At 37.3% G+C, this 23,860-nt stretch overlaps 1 protein-coding gene across 2 annotated transcripts in view; it reads right to left on the bottom strand.

Moving 5' to 3' along the window:
- Positions 1–23,860, bottom strand: part of TRPM1 (transient receptor potential cation channel subfamily M member 1) — an 88,305-nt gene that overhangs the window by 32,382 nt on the left and 32,063 nt on the right. For both annotated transcript variants that reach the window (XM_048956441.1, XM_048956439.1), the window contains 7 exons: positions 8,943–9,022; positions 7,963–8,158; positions 6,598–6,811; positions 5,825–5,949; positions 4,975–5,146; positions 2,256–2,430; positions 72–195 (listed from right to left, as the gene is read on the bottom strand). In XM_048956441.1, coding sequence (XP_048812398.1) covers positions 72–195; positions 2,256–2,430; positions 4,975–5,146; positions 5,825–5,949; positions 6,598–6,811; positions 7,963–8,158; positions 8,943–9,022 — 1,086 coding nt within the window. The remainder of the gene's footprint in view (positions 1–71; positions 196–2,255; positions 2,431–4,974; positions 5,147–5,824; positions 5,950–6,597; positions 6,812–7,962; positions 8,159–8,942; positions 9,023–23,860) is intronic.

A 23,860-nucleotide genomic window follows, 5' to 3' on the forward strand; every position in this document is an offset into this window, starting at 1 on the left:
CTGGGCTTCAAAGTATTTGCAAAAGTCTGTTCATAGCAATTATCTTCATGAAATACTTTTAGGACACTTACAAGTTCCTTTTTTTTCATGCATTCCATCAGAATGATAAACAGCTGATGAGCTTGACTCCTGCTGTAATTGAAGGTTTTCTGGATAGTTACTAGAAGCTGGTCCCTGAGAGATTCACTTATTATCCTAAATGATAAAGGAGACACAAAACAAGACGTTGTTGGAATTAATATATATGTAAGGAAAGTCTGCTGCTTGAGAAACATAATTTTTCATTCACCAGAACAGTGATTTTATTTGAAAATAAATAAAAACACAACATTTTCGCATTCAATATGGAAAGGTTGTGAAGTTTACAAAGTAATAACAGTAATCAGGAGATTTGTACCCAGACTGGCTCTTGTGCATCTCAGCCCTTCAATAAAGATTTAAAAACTGGCAAGGACTTTCAGCTATTCTTTTGCCCTGGAATGGAATCTCTATACTACAAGGTGATTATTTTTTCTGTGAATGTGTATATATACTCTTGTTAAGTTCAGCCTTCAGAATTTCAGTAGTGCAACTTACTGGATATGCAGCTTTGCCTCTAAATGTTGCAAGGTTCTTTGCATGTAATCAAAAACCCTAAAATATTTCACACTACCAGTATGTCACCTTGGTTATCTTTTACCTCTTCAACAGAATTTAGTTGCTGGACCATATGAAACCTCAAAATACACACTGGAGAAACACAAAAACCAAAGATGACCTAAGAAAAAATGAGATTGAAAACACTTCAGCAAAGATCAGAAACGTCTGATCTCTCAAAGCAGTCTGAAACAGAGGCCATCCATTTTGGCTGTTTTCCTAATAAAATACATGTATTTTCAGGTAGCAGCAAACATTACCAGCAGACAATCAAATCAGTGAGACAGCTGAGCTTGCCAAGTGCAGTAAAATCCAAAGTTCATTGTGAGAAAATTATACTTTGTAATCTGACAGAAGGGATGCCAGAAATTTCTCACTACAGACCTGTGTTACCAGGTGAACACATTTATCTCATCAGCATTATTGGAAAGGAAAACTGGACAGTGTAACGCGCATTGGGGAAGAGTCATGCAGCAAGCAGATATCAAACAGATTGATCCTTACAAGCTCCTTCAGTTTCTGTGTGCTGATAAAGAGGGATGGATGAGAAAGAAAGAAAAGAAAGTTTGATCTAATCTAAGGAGGCTTGTTCAGTGCAGAGAAAGACGTCACATCATAAATTCTACTGGTAGCATTAAAGCTGTACTATATGTAAACCCAAAAATCCAGCATCAGAGCTGCTTTCCCACTTCAAGCACATAACATCTGCACTGTTTGAGAATAACAGTCATTTAATTCAATTTAAGCTCCAACGGAAACAAACTATTTCTTCAGTGAAAAGAGGGTGTGATGTAGCCTAATGAAAACCATACACATTCTTCCTGATTCTGTATTAACAATCGGTATGGGGAAGACGTTGTTTGATTGGGAGGAGCAGCATTTGAAATAGAAAATGCACTACTCTGCTTCCATTTGGAGTATCTATCAGGAGAGATCTTATACTCTGCAGAGAAGATGAGCTTTATGCTATATGTTTTGTACCTTTGAACAAATTGCACTCTCTACCAACAGAAACAGAAGACAACCAACTGTAAAAATCACAAATTCCACAAAAAAGGGTTCATTTGGGCAGTGAAGCAGAATGCTTCAGACAAATATTTGGCTCTGGTCATGGCAGCACTGCTCTGAAGAAATATCAAAGACACAAGAAAAAGCAAAAGAAGAAAGCCTGACATTTATTCAACCTGGCACTCTTGGAGCACGAATGTCATTCATAGAGCACATTAGATGCAGGCAGTACATATTCTGCAAATACATGAACTATTAAAACTCAGCTCTGACCTGAGAAAAGGAGTAATTCTGGGAACCACTTGTTCCTTACTTCTAAAGCATCCAACTCAGCATCAAGTATCATGCAACAAACTTTGATGGATCTTATATGACAGTGCGCTGCACTGAGACCAAGCTTATGTCAATAGGCTGTCAAATACATTTGAAGTAGTAACAATTACTACTCATTAACACCAAGGAAAAGATCAAACAGGCAACAAAATCTGACAGCAGAATACCTCTGTTAGGAACATTTTGTATCTGAGCTTTTTTTCCAGGAAAATGAGGCGTAATCCCTCATCGTCTCCCCTGAGCAAGACACAGCTTTAGTGAAAGTCTCGTAGTCTTACCCTCCTTCTTCTGAATACTTGTGTGCAAATGACAGAATATCAGATGCTCGTCCACTACCATCACAAATCACTACAGGGAGAGGAGGTTCTTCTCGTAGGCACTCCAAAACAATGGAGATAACATTGGGACCACCTTCCACAATAAGCCCAACTACAGGAACACCCTGTCCCAGCCCTGAAAAAAAAATAGAAGAGCAGAAACAAAAAAGAAGTGTAATTGAAACTGAGCTTAAGAGGTTGATATGTTATGAAGGGGTGCGATTTTCTGTGTTACAGCATCACTTAAAACCAGAACAGTTAGGAAAAATTATGATTATTTCACAGCCAGTGCCAAGGAAGGTGTCTGTATACTGTTTCAAAGTCTCAGATAGAAAACAGCAAGTCTCTTTTCAGTTATGATGTGGTTTAATCCACAGTAGGAAGCTGTGTTCCACATATCTGTTGGCTTGCTTCTCTGCCACAGTGGGATGGGGAAAGAATTGGGGAAAAAAAAGAAAACTTGGGAAAAAAAAAAGAAGAGAATACAAAAACTGATACACAACACAATTGAATTGCTCACCACCAGACAAATGGTGAACTGTTCGTAATCTCTTGCAGTAGACACCATGCACAGACAAACCAGTTGAACACGATCCTACTATCACTTCATTATCTCCACTGTTACTTGAATGGCTCCCTGCTGCTGTGTCTTTGATGTTTTAACTGTTCCTTGGTTCCCTATAGGAAGTCTTCAGTAAGGTGACATGTGCCTATGCTTTCTCCTAAGACAGAAGTATGAATTTGGTGTCTTTATCATGAGGCTGAGATGGCTGGCCGATGGAAGAGACGACAGCTGAGCATCCCTTTGCTGTCCCTGCCTCACTGTGATCTCCAGGCATAGGATGACAAAGGGAAGCCCACAGGTCACACAATCTCAGTAGTCTCAGTCACAATGGGGAAATGAAGGACACAACATTACCTGAAGGCTGACCAATCCCCCCACTACAAGCATTTGAATTCAATTCTTAATCTGTAAAATGACCAGCGTTCCATAAGTAAGATGCACATTTTTTTGTACAGTTGACTTCATGTTTTCATTCCTCTCTGAAGAATGGGAACAGCACAGATAGTAACAGCAAAAGCTTCCTGACATCCTCCTGTCAGCATACCCCAGCTCTGATAAGGAGTAGTCACAGAGCATTGGCTGGCCTCTGTGTCCATGAAATCCTCAGTGACTGCTATTGAAATTTCCAGAAGAGGCGCTAGTGCTCGAGTGCTTGAAGTGATTAAAAACAAACAGAACAACTCTCTGCACGTTTTTACTAGTAAATGTACTGCAACGCTTTACAAATTCAAATATCCTATACGTATTCCCAACTTTGCCCCTCGTGTGAAAAATCTCTTACTTAAATCAGAACAAATATCCCCAGCCCAAAGTGGTATCAAAGGAAATAACACAAAACATCTTGCCTCTGGGCCCTGACTTCCTTATCTTCCAAGCCAGTGCTCTCTTTAATAAAGTTACAACACTCCCAGCACTTCTGCAGAAGACAAAGATGTTAAAAGCATAGCCATGTTAGCCATCTCAAATGTCTGTCTGGGGGCAACAGTGTGTGATAGTGTCTCTATGCTCAAAGGCAAGAGGCATAGTTTTGGTGAGTTAACTTTCTTCAGCTAACTGGAGGTTAAAAAGAGTATCTGAAGACTTTCCAGAATGCTTAGATATCTTTTGGCAGATCTCTACATGTATCTTTAGTCTTACCCAGCACTCTATTTCATTCTTCTGCTCTACTGTAAAGATAACTTAAACCCTATTGGAAACTTTTATACAGTACAATGCAATTAGTATCTTGAATGCTTTGTTTTTCTTATTTTTATAGGCCTACACAGCTTCTGAAGGCATTTCTCATAAATCAGAAGGACAGCTGGTAGAACTGATGCCTATTTGCCTGCAACTTTTAATTCAAGCATGGAATCTAAGACTGATAAATTTCTCTTTATCATTTCTGATTTACTTTAACTTGCTAGAAAGCCATCAGTACTAGCATTTCTTATTTATTTCATCTCTAATTTTTTCAGTAAAAAATGTCATTTTAAATGCATTTTTCTTAAATAATGATGAAAACAAATCTAGAAAATTGTTTTAGAGAGGACGTTAACTGACATAAATTTTAAAACTACATGAAACTCAAAATATAAAAACACCAATGTGAAAAGTAAAAATGCTGAGCTATGTCGGGAAGATCACATAATTTTAAATGCAATATTTCAAATGAAACCAATCCATATAAAAGAAAAAAAAACAAAAACCTTTTGTAACAACACCTGGAATCAGAAGCCACAGAGATACAGAGGATTCCCATAAGTGGGATGTGCAGAAAATCATCTCATTCTGTGTGTTTACTGATGCTTAAGAATTCTTTCCAGAAATGTATAAATATTTTATATTTTCCTTTCTTTAAATTCTTACTGCTTTGAACCTTCATCTTACTATTATTTTTTAATCTTTTCATCCTCCTTTTATGTCATTTTCTTTCACTTTTCTGGCTTTTCTATGATGTTAGATGTGGGCTTTTCCATCACTATTCAGACAGCGTATGTCTAGCTTAGTCTCACAGTCCTGATCAAACTCCTGCTAGGAAGAGTGGTAGAAACACTTAATTTCAATACCATGAAGTATTTCTAGCCTAACTTCCCTTCCCTTCATGTGCTATGTTTATAACTTGCCCACTGTACTTACGTGTATTAATTTTCTGGAGAGAAATGTGTTTTTCCAACTGACGGCGTAACTTCACTTCAGCTCCATATTTACCTAGAGTACCATTGTCTGCCAGAATGAAGTGGGTGTGGGAACTGTTGAGCACAGAAAGCTTGCTTAGAGGGTTTGACATTGTTTGGTAAACACGTGTTACCTGTCAAAAGATTAGGTGCACGGGGATTAGAACTATGAAATAAACATGAAAATCCTCCAGTGTTCAACAAAAGCACACACCTTATGAGGAAACAAATCAACCAGATGTTTATAATTGAAAACATAGGAGAATTAGAAAAAAACTTGTCTTTATACTCAAAACTCGAACTTTTCACAGCACTGTTTTCATTGGAGGATAACAGTCGTGTTTGTACATTCTTTTACATTTTCACCTATTCTCATTGATGTACAGCCCTTGATCACACCCTTTCTTACTCTCACTGCTTTAGGAATTACATTCCTGCTTGGAGTCAGCAGAAATTAATGTACCACTGCTGAGTACCTTTCTATAATAAATGCAAGTCTTGTGCACGTAAAAGCACTAAAATGATTTATGGAGCACTCAGCATAGACACGGTGAAGGTAGAACCTAAAATGAACTTTTGCCAGAGAGAACTTTAACACTGAAAGTAATGTAAACCTCGCTACCTCTGGGTATATTTGCTTAGCTATATATAGAATATAGATAGAACACTGTCAAATATATTTGAGCAACAGCTTTTCTTTAAGGAGATTTCTAATTTCAGCAGTGCTTTAGAAACTGTGAAAATTAATACTCCAAATAGATGAGCTGCCTATTTCATTACTTTAATTACATGTTAATTCCTTAAAGACTTACATCTTTTCCTATCAGATCTTCCTTGTTTTCTACAATGCCCCATGGTGCAATTCCTATGGCACAGATTCGTCCTCTGGATTTTGAAGAATGGTCTTTCAAGGCATCTCCCACATGACGAATGACACCTATAGATAAATCTCACTGAATTAAATCTTGTCCCTCTTGAGAGAGATTACCAAACATTGAATTTTTCCTCTTCTCACTGAGATCCCTGTTTTTCTGGGCTGCATTCACTACGTAAACTTGTATCTATTTAAAATAGAGCATGCAATGCAGACAAACCCATGCTTGTGTTTTGCAATTGCATGTAAACTGAGTGGCTTGTTTTTTTCATACCCTTATTCTGAATTCACTCATGTCTTGGACAGACTTACCCAGTTACTTAATTACACAGCATTCTTTGAAGATCTACTGTATAATCAATATTAACACAAAATGAATTTTAAAAAATAACACCTGAAAAACCCCCAACAGTGAGAGGCTAATCCACCACTGAAAAAAATGTACCATATCTGGTGGTAGATTCCTTGCTACTAAAATCAAAGACAATAACCTTTTTCAGAGGAAACACTGTGTAACGCAAATCAACACTGACACAGGAATATTTTACTGTCTGGGCTGGGTAGATTAATGAAAATCATTACAGTTCTATTTTTGTAGACTAGTGGCTAATAATTCATTCATGAAGACTTAAATCTTATGCCTTTGGGAAAGAACAGTAACTGAAAATCAGTGAATTCTCAGGTAAACTAGAAGTGCTGGTAATTGTTTACCTGTACTAACACCTCCAGTGAAAATCCAGGCTCCGGTGGTCATGGCAGCCTTTATCAGACCTTTTCCAAATACTTGTTTCAGTTTCGGCTGCATTTCAAAGTTCTGGAGGCCTCCATGGACAGAGATTAAGAGTTTGGGCAATTCTAGTTGCCAGTCTTTCACCATGAGATGCAGCAGAGAATCTGGTTTGGTGTCATACGACACACGGATATACTGAAAAGATCAATGCATGATATTATCTCTCTATTCTGTAAATTGTCCATTGACTAAGCACAGAATGATTATATTAAACCCCCAATTTCTAAAGAAGAATTTTACAAATTTTAATCAATTTAAGGTTAATTTTATCTGCTCTTTAGTAGAAATAGGTTGAAATGCTTTGCTTACTGGCAACAGATGAATTTAAAAGAACCGCTTTCTTCAAAACTGACTATGAGCAAGCTCTTATAACAAACCTACACTGTTGGAGGCTAGCTGTTCTAAATGACTGGAAGTTGCTTTTTTATCTTTCCTAAAATCTTGGTTTGACTGCTAGAGACCCAGTGATCATTATGAGAAATAAGAGGCCTATGTTACGGTTATCCCATTCTGTGGGATATAAGTATTCGATATCTGAAAGAACAGTTTCTACTACTCACAGTTCAATTCTGCCTTTGTGATACCTTTTCAACTACTACTCTATGAAACAAAACCACGGAACAAACTAGTGCTAATTTCTGCTTTAAAAACAAACCAATCAGCGCTAACAAAAATCAAGCCCTCCTATATATTTTAGACAAGTTTTTGCAGTGAGTTGTTTCAACTGGCAGTCTTGGCAGAGAGATATGGAAGCAAATATAGAGAATAAATAATCCAGGTCTGAATCTGAGTGGCAAGACAGAAAGAGATTTTTTGTGGAAACTTGAATGCTGTTACTTCCACTGCTCAGAAAATTTAAAGGTCCATTTTCCAGCTCCAAGAAGCTTCCGTCTTTCAGGAAAGCTAGACTCATTTCTATTTCTATTAGATGTTGAACCTAAAAAAAATGTATATCCAGCCTGGGTTATTTGGCCCACAGTCTAACAAGCGTAGTACAGACAGAATCACCAGCACTATATGACTTCCCAGATGATATTTACTAACAGTAACTTCAGTGAAGCTGTTTCTTCAAGATATTTTAAGGTGCTTTCTAGGTAGGTATTATTTTTTTTGTTCTCACTTCTCTCTTGTTTATTCTTTTTCATCATCCTGTCTACATCTTTCTTAAGAATTGAAGAGAATTCCTTTGGTTTCAACAAACTGTGTATTGTGCAAGCTGAAATCTTGGCAAGTTTCTATTGATCTAGCATATGAAATGAGTATCACAGAGTTGGCTATGGCCTTACCATGGCCTTATTTGAATGTCCTCCTCCCTGGAATTCAAGATTTCCATAAGCATCAGTTGGGTACGTTTGGGTGTGTTTGCTGATGGACCACTTCTCTGGCTGAGCTTCCACTTGCTTTGTTTCTTCTCCATTTTTATTAGCTGTTGTACTTGGAGGAGGTGGAATATGCTGGTTAATGAGCTGGCCACAGCAGCACCTAAAAGTTAAAATTTTAAGTAAAATTGAATACAATATCTTCAGTATCACTTTGTGATTAAAAAAAAAATAATCATATATGTGATATTCAGCTGACCGTGCCTGGCTCTACATGGATCACAGAAACATCTCTAGGTCATACCTGCCACATTTACGTACACACAAATGCCAGATTTACTAGCCTGCAAGTGTTTCCTTACAAGCAAGGACTATACATTTCACTTCACTTGTATCATAATCAGGATGGAATTTCTATGCTAAAAGACAGGAGAAGAGTGCAGAACAGGAGCAGTGACTCTGTTTCATGCTCAGAGGGGACAGCTAGCATGGAACAAACAGTTACATTGTCCAAACATCTTGGACTGCAATTTAGATAGCTCACATAGCAGCACTTATTGTTTGAACTAAAAAATCCATTCCTCCTTGCACAGTACTGTTATTGGTGATGCTGTCATCCAAACCTGTGAAGAACTGTATCGTTTACATCACAACACACAATAGCACGTTCTTGCTTTCAAAGTTCAGTATGACATTAAACTCTCATTTGCAATACTAAGAACTAACAGCTCACTGCTCCTCCTGCACAACTTTATAATCTCTGTATGCTACATCTCACAGCTCCATACAGACTAGGGTGAAATTATGCCTTGCACTTTTGTTGTCTACCAATCTCACCTTAAGGGCAACAGGTAAACTTGGTCCCACTTTCACCTGTCTAAACACAAATATAGTCCAGTTTCATCGTTATTAACTTTTCAGTCAAAGGCAAAAATTTCAAATGTTACCTGCTAATGTCTTTGTTGTTGGCAATTACATAAATGCATTCTCTTTTTGAAAAGGTCTTCTCTATCCAAGCCTTCTGACCCTTAAAGAGAGAAAAAAATAAAAGGAAAAATAATTAAATATTCCTGCGACAAATGCAGTAACATTTCCATTCTATTTTTAAATACAAGCATTGAATTCAGTAAGTCAGCTCTAAACACAACATACATCTACCCATGAAGCAAGTAGGTGATGTAAGTTTTCTATGACTTGGATAAAATTCAAACCTTGAACGTGTGTGAAAATCTCTAAACCCAAACATATTCACTTGATGGCACAAAGGTATCCAACGCTCTTCCAAAAATGCAGTTGCTCCTTTCTAATTTAGTAATTAGTAAACGGACTGAAAGTAGTACAGAAATAGTACAGCCAAGCTGTGACATAAAAAAACTGACAGCATTTAACCCAAATAATAATTCAGTAATATTATTTGTACAAAGAAATTGCTTCCCAAAAACTTTCTCTAATTTGATTAATAGTCTCTTATTTTCCTCTTCAAAATAAAGTTCTAGTTATTCCTAAAGTCATTCCTAACTCAGCAATAGCATATGTCTGGGGAGTAAGAAAGTGAATGAACATTGGACAGAAAAAAATACAAACTCTGCAGCTACGGTGACAACTGTGACACAAAATGAGGAAAACAATCTTGAAGACAAAATAAAATTTCCATTTTTGGTGTGTTTGTAAATTAGATTAAATTAGACCAATCTCACAACCATTTAAAAAGCATAAAGTGTAGGCAGCCCAGAACAGAACCTGTGCAGTGAATCTGTGCAATGAGGCTAGAAAGCCTACAGCAGAACTGCAGTCCAGTTAGGTCTGGGAATGCTGAAGGCTGCGGGTTTAGAAATGGCTGCAGGCCAGTTTCCCATACTTTTGGGCTTGTCCATCCATCATCAGTAAGGCAAAGTACCATTATGACTGGCATACTAAACAAATTTCATAAAGAAAACTCAAAAAGAACTTTTAAACTAAAAAGGTTATTAGATTAAAAATGTTAAAGCACTCATAATTTTATGATGTGAATAGACTTGCCTTGCTGCTTCTGAGTTTGAATTAAGGAACTAGTATCAATGCATTTTTCAAGTAGTAAGCAAAAGCCACGTGTTTTAGTTTCCCCTACGGAAATGAAATTTTTGCAGAGACAAAACACTAAAAATGACGTGAACTTTCAGGGCTTCATCATAAAGAAATGGGACTTCCCTAGAAAAGTAGTAAAATCCTCACCTGATTTCCTGAATAAAGTGAATGGCAGATTTCTGTTAGAAGAAAGCTCTGACAGTCTGTCTGGTAATAGCTTAGAAAGCAGAGTAGCCCCCTAAGTGCTGCACAGCCTACAGCATGATGAATAAACGAATCCCAAACCACAAAGCCTCCAAACTCACTGCCCTTTTACCATTACATTCAGTGGTGTTGGTGTTACACGTGCTTTTGCGTACCATACTAACTTACAGAATGTTAAGGTTATAAAACAAGCTTAACAGGATCCTTATACAAAGGCCATGTCCACTTCTTTTTTTTTATTTGCCTTGTTAAATAAGAGCCTGGTTTTTTTTGTCTGAATAAATTTTTGCATTGGTGTGCAAATCATTGATCAATTGACAGAAATGCCCAAATCAGTTTACAGGGTGGGATGCATTCTCCACTACACAGCTGGCAACAGATGCTTCACGTTTAACTCTTCTGTAGAGAACACTGGAGAATCTAAGCTATGATATCAGAACAACTTGGATTTTCACACCATGTCATTGATTATTGCTTTACCTCATAGCTTGCCAAAGAACAAATTTTTCTATTTCATGTACTTCACATAAAAATAACTACTTAGCTGCTGAATTAAATCATAGATTTAATATTTGTGTTTGGACAGAAGCTTTTGCATCTTGGTATCTAAAATGAAAATACTATATTTTCACACCTAAAAACCCCACTAGAGTTCAGTCACTATAGGAACTACAGTTGGACAACACATTATGCTCCACTGGTTTATTTTTTCAGTGCTAACGAGAGGAAGGCAAAAGCAGGCATTACAGATCACGAGAAATAAAAACTCAGCACATTCAGTCAGCCTTTGAAGTTTCACTGCTTTTGTCTGCTTAATCTGCTTAACCAAAGCTTGATTATAATCCAGTGCAAATACTTGAGCAGATATTCAGTGTCAGAAAATGGGTAATTTCCCCACTTGTTTGATACAGATTCTGTACATGCCTATGTCTGGATTGAAATGAGAAAAAACGCAAGGATGTACACTGTCCCTTATGAGTTTTTAAAAAATTAAGCACTTTTTAAAAGCCTTGGAATGGATAGGTTCTGAAAGAACTCTGGCTGATCAGCTACAGTTTTTGGACTAGTTTTTAGAAACAGGAGTGTTGGGTTGCAAGAGAGATAAATGCTACTAGCAAGATAGAGGCAACCAAAAACACTGCAGGTTTTCCACAGACCTCTGAGAAACAACTTAAATAACAGCAAGACCCCAGCTTGCTGATAGTAATCAAGTTCAATCCTATTTATTATTGCAAATTCCAGATGTACCTATCAGCACCTGATCTTGGAAAAATCATGTTTCAGATGCTCAATAACATTTGTTCTCTTCTATGAAAACTGACTACAGTTCTCCTAAGTTATAATCAAAGCCAAATCAAACCACTTCAAATTCTTGCTTGTCATGGATTTTTTTTGGTCCCAATAGCACTGAAAGAGAGCTTTCAGAGAAGACTGTTAGTTTGTACATAAGTTAATTATTGAGTTAACAAAACTAAGATTCAAAAGAATATCTCCTTTAGAGCATGAGCATGAATAAACACAAGAATTAGTTCTACAAAGATCAGTTGTTCCTGTAATATCATAAGTGAACTCCACTGTTTGCTGGTAAGTGAAAAAATGTTGAGGGGAAGGAGGGCAGAGATGAAGGTCACAGTGTCATTGGAGCACATTCAAAACCCAAACTCAACCAGACCTAAAAGCAGTGTGATCAGACCTCTCAACTGTAACGTTCTCCAAAAAATGATGCTCCATGCAATATGGACCTGCTTTTGCTGGACAGGCTGGCAAGCCTGGCAGGCTGGGCACAGGATGGGATGAAGCTTTGCCCCTGTTGTGCAGTCAGACAGCATTCATTGTAGGACATCTCTTTGGCACCTGAGGCCCTTCTGTAAGAGCAAATGCTCCCAGCTGCTGTGCTCCAGTGAAGCTCTGTCATGTTGGGCACAGCTGGGCAGCAGAGAAGCCAGCCCACAGACAGCAGCACCTGGTGCACAGAGCCATGGACAGATGCAATGAGGGAGGAGACAAGAGGCCAAAAAAGTGTTAGGCGAAAAACAGGCTAAAGTAAACACAGAATAATATAAAAATGGAGTTGGCTGGGCAGCAGTTTATTTTGATGATAAAGAAAGAAATAACCGGAAGTGGAATGAAATTCAGACTGTGAACATGTGTGGTGTAAGCACACGTCCATTTGTTGTGTGAACAAGTCTGCAGACTTCTATAAATACCATTCAGGTAATCAAATTCCACTGCTGTTATCTGAGGGGGAAAAAAACCCACAACAACTCTGCCCAATAATCAATTAGGAAAAAAGAAATCACTGTATCAGCAGAATCTCTATTGTCTGGAACTTAAAAATCAATACTAGAGGGATTTCTACTTTGAGCTGCTTTGAATGACAACTTCCCAATTATACTGTCTAATAGCAGGTCCTTTTCAGAGGGTCATAAATGGGACATCTGGAAGCACCAGTGTACATGCTGTGTCACGGTACACAGCTTCTCAGCTTTACAGCAGAGTCATGTCTGGCCAGCAGTTCTTGTGCTTTTTCTCATTTACAAGCATTGAAGCACCATCCCTAGATAAGTACTTCTCTAGTTTTGCTTTCTTCCAGAAATAAGCACCTTCATTTCTCTGCAGCTGAAGAACCTGCTGTATTTGTGGTGCATGGCTGTATCTGAGGTGCATTTCCAAATGAGCTATCCTTTTACCTCAAATCCACTACAGATATCTGTGGATCTCTTCTACATATCCAGTTTGCACAGGTTCATGCTGAATTTGCAATAGACTCTGCTTTCCAAGACTGGTGGGGTTAGTTCCCTTTACTACTCCAATGCTCACTGGGATGCTACTGAGAATGTGAAATATTAAATAATATTTGCAACAAGGAGGATCTCCTATGTTGTTTGCTAATGAGCATCAAAAAGGGAGTAAAGATAGTTATAAGATTCCTTCAAATGAAAGTCTTTTTCATCAAAACAATTCTTGTTCTCATCCCAAGATAAGTTTCGTATGATTCAAATTGACCCTGTGTTCTTCCAGCAAGATAACCAGGGAACCATTTGGTCTGTGAACAAAGCAAACAACACAGGCAAGATGGCAGTGCCAGTTAGCAATACTGTTATCACAGAAAAAACCTGTCATCTGAATTATCTCAAACTCAGCCAGAAATCACTCCTGCTGATGATGTGGAAGCCAATAAACAGTGTTTCATGCCTTCATTGTGCTTTGTGTTCTGGACTGGCTGGTGAGGCAGGCAGCAAGCATCTGCCAAAACAATAGGAATCATTTCCTGTCCACTTGAATTAGTTTGTGGATACAGGATACAGAAAGGAAATAATATGCTCTCCTTTCCCAAATTTACGCAATCCTACCACATCTTGTGGAGATTCTGCTTTCCCAGAAGCTATGGAAAAGTGAGCAATGACTGTAGCCTCAACACCACAGCTGAGCTGGCTTGCTCTGCCATGGTTGTGTACGTCCAGCTCTGGCACACAGTCTGTGAAGGCGCATTAGGAAAGTGTGCTGGCTGAGCCCGGATGCCCAACATAAAAGCACATAAAGCTGCTTGGGTACAGCTCAGCATCAATGTAAGAACACAGCTGGCACAGCGAAAACAAAGCAACTCAACAACCATTTGGAGAACAGAGCTGAAAAACCAGTCTATTCTAACCTGAAATAGAGAAATGCTATTATCGAAGAATATTTCTATGCTTCAATATCCTCAAATCTCACTTTGTGAAACCGATCAATACTCATGAAATCATAAGCATAACAAAATACTTCCCTCATTACAATACTAAGCCAATGAATAGTTCTAACTAAAGCTGTCCACTTACTTGAGTCTCCAGTTTATTTGTGGCTTAGAAAACTGTGGCAATAGAAGTTAATTATACATGCCATCAAAGACTAACTTGCACTTTGTTATGCAGATGCAAAAACCATGGACTTGAACTCAAATTACAACTCAACCTGATAGCAATCTGGGCCATTTCTGTCCACATTATTAAGCATTGGAGCTTTTGAGCTATTTGAGCAAAAATTATTTAAAATGTTTTGTTAGGTTAAGAGGTTAAAAATGTAAGCACTCCCTTGTTGTAAGAGGTACAAGTTACAAATTCCGAGATAATTACCACAAAACTTCTGATAAGCCAGTTAATAGTGATGATTTGTCACGAGTGATACAATGATACAGCTTGAAACCTTATTATTTTTCTCTATGAAATACTGGAAATCATGAGTAGAAATACGCGTTTTGTGAAATACTGCATCTGTGACGAGTTTGTTCTTAATTGCACAGTTCTAATTACTTTAAGTGCACAGCACACAAAACATGTACACTTGGATAATTTATTATATTCACATTTTCAAGATATGGTAAAAGAAAGCCATTGCTTAAGGTTAACAGCTAAACACGTGAACAAAATATTTTAAAATTACTGTGAATTAAAAATTCTATAATCACAATATAATACAATATATACATATCCCAGAAGTCCCTAAAATCTGGAGATAATAAATATTTACTTATCTTTTTTACTTTTTGTGACTACACATGCTCTTCTCTCAAATATATATATATATACATATATATATTTTCCTTTAGGAAATTATCATCATTTTGTAGTACATACAGTTTTCCTGAAAGCAAGATTCTTCAGGTAGAATTCTGTTAAACAGTTTGAGCTGTTGAAAAATTGCAACTTGCTGTGAGTAATTTTACACTCAGTAAAGCAATTACTTTCTGAGCGTCAGCTAATACGTAAGCTTTAGAAAATACGCCACAATGCAATCAGCCACATTCTGTACCCTGCTGCTTTCTGTCATTTTCAAAAAAGAATGTATTTCCAGGTCATTTAACTTTTGGGCTGCAGGGTTTGTACAGAAATATTCTTTTTAATCTTTTAGAAATCACTATGGAAGAATTGGAATTCAAGAATTAAACTACTCCCTAGAGAGAATAACTAAGTATGTTTAAAATACTCTTTGTATTAAATAGAACTAAGAGTTGCCAACATTCACTGGGAACCTTCTGAAAGTGTGAGTGCTCTAGGACAGAAAAAAATCACAAAGGGCAAAAGAGAAATGGGAGATTTCAAGTGAGTTTATAGTTGTCCATAGATAAGAACGGCTTTCAGAAAACTGGGTCTATTTTCTCTTCAGCCCTTACCCCCTGTACAAAACCCCTGAATCCATGAGTGGAAAAAAGTAGTAGATACCCTGGAACCTAAAACTATCTCCAGACATGTTTCACGTAGTGTTTTTCTCTAAACAGAAAGGAGACCTGAACTGTCTTCAACAGAGCATATTACAACCCAGAAAACAGCGCAGAAGATGCTCTGCCTTTAATGACATGAAGTATCGTTCAGTGTTCAACTATTATGCATAACTTAGCAACGTATTTGACTTTAAATTGTTAGCTGCAATGTACCACTTGAATTAAACTGAAACTATTATAAAATTTCAGACTTGATTATGGATGTATTCATTATCTTCCATAAATATATCTTAGAATTTTGAAGTTCATGTCTAAAATTTTCTAAAAAGACTCCTACATTTTAAATGTTCTGAGGGAGAAACTTGATAAACTTATATGCACCTACGTGTCATTACATCACAAACGTATTTTGAATGGTGTCAAGAAATACATAATGAGGCCAAAAAGTAGTTTCTTAGCATGGGTCGTATTGGTATCAAACGCAGAGTGAAGTGTCCATGATATGCAGGGTTAAATTTGACTCTCTGCTCCTGAGGTAAGGAAAAAATACAGAGTCCACAGCACATGAATGGAGAAGAAGATTTTTAAAGGCTGAATTAGGGGCATTATGGGACACTCACATGGGCAGGAGTTCTGTAGATGCTTCTTGCCCCATAAGGGAATACAAGGATAGGTCCTCCTGAAATAACTGTTACCCTGAGATGTCTATCCACAAATCCCCAAGTGTGCTTCAGCCGAATGATTGGATTGCCGGAGGAGTGGATGGAGCACTATCCTACAGAGTTGTGATTTGAAGAGCTGGGGGTAACAAGTGTCAAAAGCTTCTTGGCTCCCCTTCAGCTGAACAACTGGTATGTGAATACCCAGGGACAGCATGTAGGTTGAATTTTGGTGAGGGAGCACTCAGAGACTTTTGATCTTTGAGCCCAATATGCTTTAGAGCAAAACAGCACTGCTTCAAATGACAGCTGCATTGTTGATACAAATGTGATGGGGTTGCTGTTGTTACAGATCTTTCACAGGTAAAACCTCTTTACTGAGAACCCTCGCTGGTGTGAGAAAAAACACCACAAATAATGCCCTACTCTGTTCCAAAATTTCAATAATTCCTGACCTAACACTGGCCCATGATAAACCAAATTAGAAACAAATGCTCACAGAAAGAGGTTTGCTTATCAGAAGGCTTGTCACCAACAGTGAGTTCTAGAGAGCATTACTGACAAATTTTGATATCTAAAGAACACTGAAAAAAAACACTAAAGAACAAAACAAAGACTCAACCTTTAGAACAAATAAACCAGAAATCCACCTCTTTTTCTGCAGATTAGCATTCAAAGCAACAAAATATGTAACATTTCCACTCAATCTCACTTTCTCAGCATTTCTACTTATTATAGTCATACTTGAGTAATTTTCTGCTTCTGAAATGCTTTGAAAAAACTAACTTTGAGCTTGAAAATTCATTTTGTCTTCTTGCAATTAGTGCTTTGAGTTCCATGCCTTTCAAAACAAAGAATGAGAAATCTAGGAAGTAGTCTAGTCAAAGTACTACTATTTCAACTAAATTATTTTTCTCCAATCAAACGTAAGTTACCTAAACATTTCTTCAGCATAATTGCAAATTATGCATATTGATGCTAAAGAAGTTAGCAAAGCTGAAGATGATCAGGAACGAAACAAACAAAAAATATTTAAAATGTTGTCCTACCTGCTTGTCATTGGAAGTGTTTCAGAGTTTGGAAAGATTATTTATATCTAGAATAAATAAAATGCATTAACTCTGAGCTTCTGTCCCATTTATTGTTCAGACTTCTCATTCATCTTACTGGTAGGACTTCCTGTCTCTCTGAAGTTCATGAGAATTCCCAAGAAGATGGGTTTCCACCACTTTAAGAAGAGAATCTCATATGATAAGCATGTGAGCCGCTTCTTTGTTCAAACCAATCCCATGACTCCCTTTGAAGGTAATCCTTTAGAAGTCTCATGACCCATCTCCCTGCCCAGAGGGTATTTTCATCTCATGGTGGAACAAGGCACAACAAATCTACTTTGATAGTGCCCAAATCTCCAATTTGTTAAACCTCCTTTCCTCTCTTCAAACAGTGGATATACTCACTGTAAAAACGCCAACACGGCAGAAAGGCTAGAGCAGGAACCAAAACTTTTAATTTGAAGTAACCCCTCCCTTCTGCTAAAATATCAATGTAATTTGCATAATTGAGACAATTGGACATAATAGTCCTTTCAGGGGTCCTCATTAGATGTACGGCTCCACATTCTTTGAAAAGAAGAAAAAAGGAGGTCATACAGCATTAATTATATCTAATCCTCTTTGGAACAATTTGAAGTTAGGCAAAACGCTGTACTAAAACAGCCTAAGTTGTAAATAAGCCATTCATTTTGTAACTTTACATATCACATGCATTTTCATACTCTGCTGCTTTTGCCGATTTAATTAATTCCTTCGCTATGAAGGGCTTCTGCACCTTTTCTGCACTCACACTTTAGAACTACCAATATAGCAAAGGACAATAATGAGTTACAGATAGTTACTAATTTTGATCAAACTTTCAAAAATCTACCTTGCTGAGCTGGGTGCCAACAATGAAACATTTAAGGATCACAGCTAGGAATTATATTATTTAGAGGTTAATGATAGTAAATAAATAAACAAATTTTAACTCCTTGCTTCTGCTGCAACATGCTTTCAATCAAGAAGTCTGCTATACTGACCTTATTTCATTGTTGCTATGCCTGTTTGCCAATGCAAAAACCATATGTCCATTTGTGCTTAACAGAGAAATATTTTAAAGGCATAATCTCAACTTCTGACTCGCCCTAAGCGCCAAAGCATGCAACTGAAACAGCTGTATTTTAGAACTAGACCTTGGTCTTCCTAAAGAGACAAAAGCTCCTTCAGGCTGCAGGAAGGAAGTGATAGGAGTATAAAAGAATTAGACAAACATATGGAAAGCTACAGTGTAAAATGAATTTTGGATTTCATTTCTGTCTGAGGAAACACTTTAAGAAAGCAACAGGCACTAACAAGAGTATGAACTCAAAGAAAGGAAGCACAGAAGTCTGTGTGGGGTACAGCACTCCGTAAATATTGGAAGTACAGAGTATTTCACTATTTAGAGAATTTTCTGCTTAAAGCCTTCATACCAAGTTCACTAAATATAACAGATGTCTATCAGTGTTGTTCAGTAGACAACATAACAGGGCATATCACAACTGTACTCCACTGTTGCATAAGTTTTCCTATGGTTTCACAATCAACTTGTCAGTTCTGACCTCTGAAATCACATCAGGCTTAAGTTCCTGTTGTTCCAAAATCTGCCTGTAATCCTGTTCAGGCGATGGGGGAGGCTCACCACCTCACCACTCTCAAAATCTCAGCACTGAAATGGAGAGCATATGTTGAAGTCAACAGATGTTTCTTTTTCCAGTGAAAATCACATTTCAGACTTAGCATCCATTATGGATGCCTCCTCTATCTGGAACACGTTGTCCTCTTCAAGACAGAAAAGGTTGATACACTGAAAGGCAGGAAGAATTATTACCAGAAACATCTAAGGCAGAAAATCTATTTTAAAATGTTAATTGAGCACTTGAATCACAACTGAAACTGGAATATGGACTATGCAGTGTGGTTCTCCTTGGAAAGACTTTATGGAAGAATGTGAGCTGTATCTGTATGTAACTGCGTTTGGAAGACAAAACACAGTTTAAGAATCAATACTGAAAATACCACACCTGTGTCGTTCATTTCTTAGCTCAAACTGAAATAACAAATACACACATAGAAAGAACAATAATTAAAAAGTTGAAGTGCAACTATCACTGAACCTTCCCTCAATGTACATGGGATCGTTTTACAGTACTGTAAACTGCTCTGGCACCTCAGCTTAAGTAACACGACTGACAACTTGACAAAAGAAAAAAATGCAGCTTTTAAGCATGATCAAGGGTTACTGACATCAAAGATATCATTTAGAGACAGTATTTTCCTCACTTACAAACAAAAGTTTTGTTTTGAGACACAGATTTTATATTGGATGTTTTTAACAAAGTTGAAGCTCGACAGGATGCCTGCAGTCTAATGAAAATATTCTGAATAGTATTTCAGATAACGCAAGATATGACTATATACATCCACATATAGCATAATAATAGTGCAATAACTGATTTGTTTCTGGTGTGTGTATGTGTGGGAAACAGTCACATAGAAGCAAAGAAATGGAACTTAGATGAAGTGTGTATTAAATAAAGCACAATTGAGTTGGCTAAAATCCTCATAACACTTTTAGTGCAAAGAGTAAGCAGTCTCTGCTGCATTTGCCATCTGAAATGCCTATGATCAAATTCTCTATGACAAGAAGAAGAAACCACTGACTTTTAATTTCAAATATATAATTCTGTCAACTTCAGCTGAAGTGCTCATTCAGAGTTCAAAGGAATAATACACGAGTGAAAAAATGACATTCTCAGAGAAAATGCCACTACACAAAAGACAGTTTTCATGGATGCCTGCACTCATACCATGGGAAGGCTCACAGCACTTGGAGTTTGTTTTGTGACATGGCTTGATATAAATGCACTGTGAAGGAAAGGGATAAAGATATGCATCTCTTTGCTGTCCTCACTGTGACTGTCTCGGAAAAAAGTTCCCTTGGTTACCAGTAGCACTGGGTAACCACGTGTTTGGATGGAGTAAGTAGGAATGATGAACAAATTGATTAATCTTCCAAAAGCAACACATTCTGTATTGTTACAACTGATGTAAGTCTAGATCTATCAGAGTAATCAGTTACACTTATGTGTGAATAATTGAGAACTTAGTAAATGTAACAATACACTTAGGCTGGAAGACTTGATAGCTCACACACTTTATGTAACCAATAGCATTGCCATACATGAAGATAGATGAACTGTAGCACAAAGAATCCTGTTTTTTCATCGCTGTATTGGAACTTAAAGCAGTAACCAGTATTTCACAGAATGCGACACTACCAAAAGACTAAAACTTGTGGTGAGTATTAATACAAACCTCACATACACAGATGTCAGAATAGATGAGAAATAGCATGACAGCAATCTGCCCAAGAGGAAACGTAAGCTTTGTCCATCAGTCTGGGATGGATAAAGATGAAAGGATAGACTGCTCATGACAAGCTTGTTCACATGAAAATGAAATAGGATTGTTTATTCATAACCTTCCTGATAGTACTGCTCTGTAGCAGTAAAATCATCACCATTCATTGCTCTACTGGTGACAAAATTAATCCTGCAAAGCAGTAGGCACATATGAAAAGACAAAATCAACTATGTAATTGCAGATCTCTTCATTATTCAAAAATTGAATCATTTTTTAAAAGTGAATGACCCAAGAGATTCTGATTCAATAGATACCACCTGATGCCACTGCCAAATCTGTAACTGGACTGTAAGCGGACTGTTTGGAAAACTCAAAGGCAAAAAAAATAGATGTGTACCTTGGTGTCTGGGGCTCAGATTGGTCCTGTGTGCAGGACTGAATTGTTAAACTAGACTCAAAGTATCTCTAACTACACTCTCACTATACTTTCAGGGAGGCAATGGATAGTATTTGGTCAAAAGTTTTCAAGTGGAATCAATCAACAGTGTAATCCATGAAAAAAGGCTTATTCCAATAAAGATACTGGTTTTGAAATGCACTAAGTCCTATACAAAAAGGGTGTGGATATGAAAAGGAATTACCTGCTTAGTCTGAAATACAGGCTATCATCCCCAGCAAATTTGTTATGATCTTGAGTCAGACCTGACAAAACCACAAAGTGCAGAGGCAATAAAAAGCATTCCCTCTTTCATAGAAGTTCTCAATCTGCATTCCACTGAAAACACAGAGTTCCTTTAGAAAAAGAATATATTGCCTTTTACGCTGGGAATGAGTGCTTTTCTATGGACAGAATTGTAAAATAATTTTGACAGCTTTCTTCCTACTTTCAAATATTACCACTGCACTTTTTCTCCAGATGACACAGGTGTATAAATGACTAAAAAACATCCTTCTGTATTGCCCAGGTTCAACTCTGAACTCATCTGTAGCACTCCTCTAGAGCTTGTCAAGTACTCAGAATTGGAAAGAATATCTTTAAAGAAGAACAGAAGAAAACTGACACAGCTTATATTATCTGTTGATAACTCAACGTCTGCTGCAGCCTGTGAGAAGCATGAGGGAAATGGGTTATTTTTGGCAGAAATTCACTGGTAAGTGTTGTTGTAATTCGGTTAACTGTTGTTTCCATAAGTGATGCTTACACTTCTAAATTGTGCATTGCAACAGTGAACACTACAGATGTTTCACAGTCCTCCCTCTCTCCTTTATTTTTGCATGTGTTTGAAGGAGTTTTATACAGCAAAAATAGCATCAAATTTTACTTAAGTATAACTGACATCAAAGGCAAGCTGTAACAATGAGAAAAAAAGTGCTGATGACCCAGGGCAAGAGCAGACCAGTACCAATTCCATGTCAGCCCTACCACCTCGTGCTGATCGCTTGAGCTCCTCTCCCACCTCGACTACTCACACCCAACCTTTAACATGAAGGCATTTGCTTAACTTTTGATTCTGAGACTGCTTAGGCACAATTTACAGCAATAAATAGCCCCTCTGATTTCCTGGAAACAGTACTGTACACAGAAAGCTGCCCAAGTCAATGAGACTGAAATTCAGTATGCATACTTAGCACACAACTAGAGTTTTAAAATGGTGCAAAGTGTTCTCTACAATAAATAGGATGAATATTTTGTGTTCACCTGAAATGTTTAAGGCACAGACATGGATTATCCAACTTTGTCTTACATAGTAAATCACTATTTACCTGCTCATTAAAAAATGTGTGAAGTCAGTCCTATTCCCAAGCCTGTTTGTAGGTGTTCTGAATTCATGTAATATTTGAATAGAAATCTATTGTTATAAATGGGGGCCCCTGCTGATCAGTCTAGGGATTGAGATAAATTAAAACCCCAGTAAGTTGCTGAAGCAGTATGAGGCACTGCAGCTTTCAGCTTTGTCAAACTTGTTATGTTCCTCACACTAATTAAAACACAAATGCAAGCAAGCAGTAAATACACTTCAGAGAGATTCCAAAGTTAATAATTCTTCTAAGAATTACTAGAAAAAAAAAATCTCATATCGTATTTACTTCTTTAGCTGCATAACAACTAAAACACAATTTAGGAATTTTCTCCCCAGTATATTTTGTTTTGAATTTTTGCACAAATAAAGAACATACAGAAAGTACAGAACAGACACAATAAAGAACACACTGCTAACAACAGCATGGTAGTGACTGAACAAAAGGAAATGTTTCTGACTAGATGCTCCTTTTCACCATATGCCATGAGACACGTGTGAACAAATAATCCTAACTTGCACTAACATTTAGATAAAAGAAACACAGGGCTTACAATGCCATAATTTCACCTTGAAAAGTTGTGGAATTTGAAAACTCATCATGAAAATGTATATAAGGGATGTTCTATTTCTGTATTCAAGCTAATATTACAGAGCTCTTTCTGACAGAGGGAAACCCATATTTCAAAAACGGCAGCCCCCAACTTTCCTTTTGGAAAGAGTGCAATTTAATGCACTTGGTGATTCCGTCCAGCATCAAAAGGTAGCAAAGCACATCAAGATGGGGCCCTGGAAGCACAAAACACTTATGTCTACATAAGGATCAGTTAGAATGGAAATTCAAAACTTACTAATTAAGCAGCAGCATCTGAGAATAATTGCAAAGTTCTCCAAGTAACACTGCCTTGGTCTGCAGAAAATCAGCTCGCAGGTTTTGCTGCAAATTATTTACAAATGAGAGAGCCCACGCAACTGAGATTTGTTGGAATGTATCTCTCATTTCACTAATACTGTTAGGATACAACTGAGGTTTATTTTTACATTTTTGCATGATAACTCTGTAACATTGCAGCACCTGCGGATAGATTCATCTACTGTATAGGTGCCATACAATAGTTATTTTCTTGACAGGCATAAATCAAAATTTTAACTGGAATAACAAAAGAGTGATACAGAAACTGGCCTGCCTTACAGTCAAGGTATAGGCTTAGACCTGTAAAGCATCTCTCTCTCTAATGTCAGAGATGATTTTTTGATAGCAGAAACAGTAGGTGCACTCTCCTGCTCCAGGCCTCTCAGCTCAATGACAAAAAATAGTGATTTTCAGATTTGTGACAACCTGTCACTGGCTGCTGCTTACCAGGCATATTTCTGAGTTTAGAAGAAATGGTGGCTAGCAAGTGTTCTTAAACAACAGAAATTACACGGAGTATTTTAGCTTTCAGAAAAGATATTCATTATGATAAGGGACAAATTTATCAAAAGAAAAATTGCCATGAACTG

Source organism: Lagopus muta, chromosome 10 (genome assembly GCF_023343835.1).
Source record: "Lagopus muta isolate bLagMut1 chromosome 10, bLagMut1 primary, whole genome shotgun sequence".
NCBI lineage: Eukaryota > Metazoa > Chordata > Aves > Galliformes > Phasianidae > Lagopus > Lagopus muta.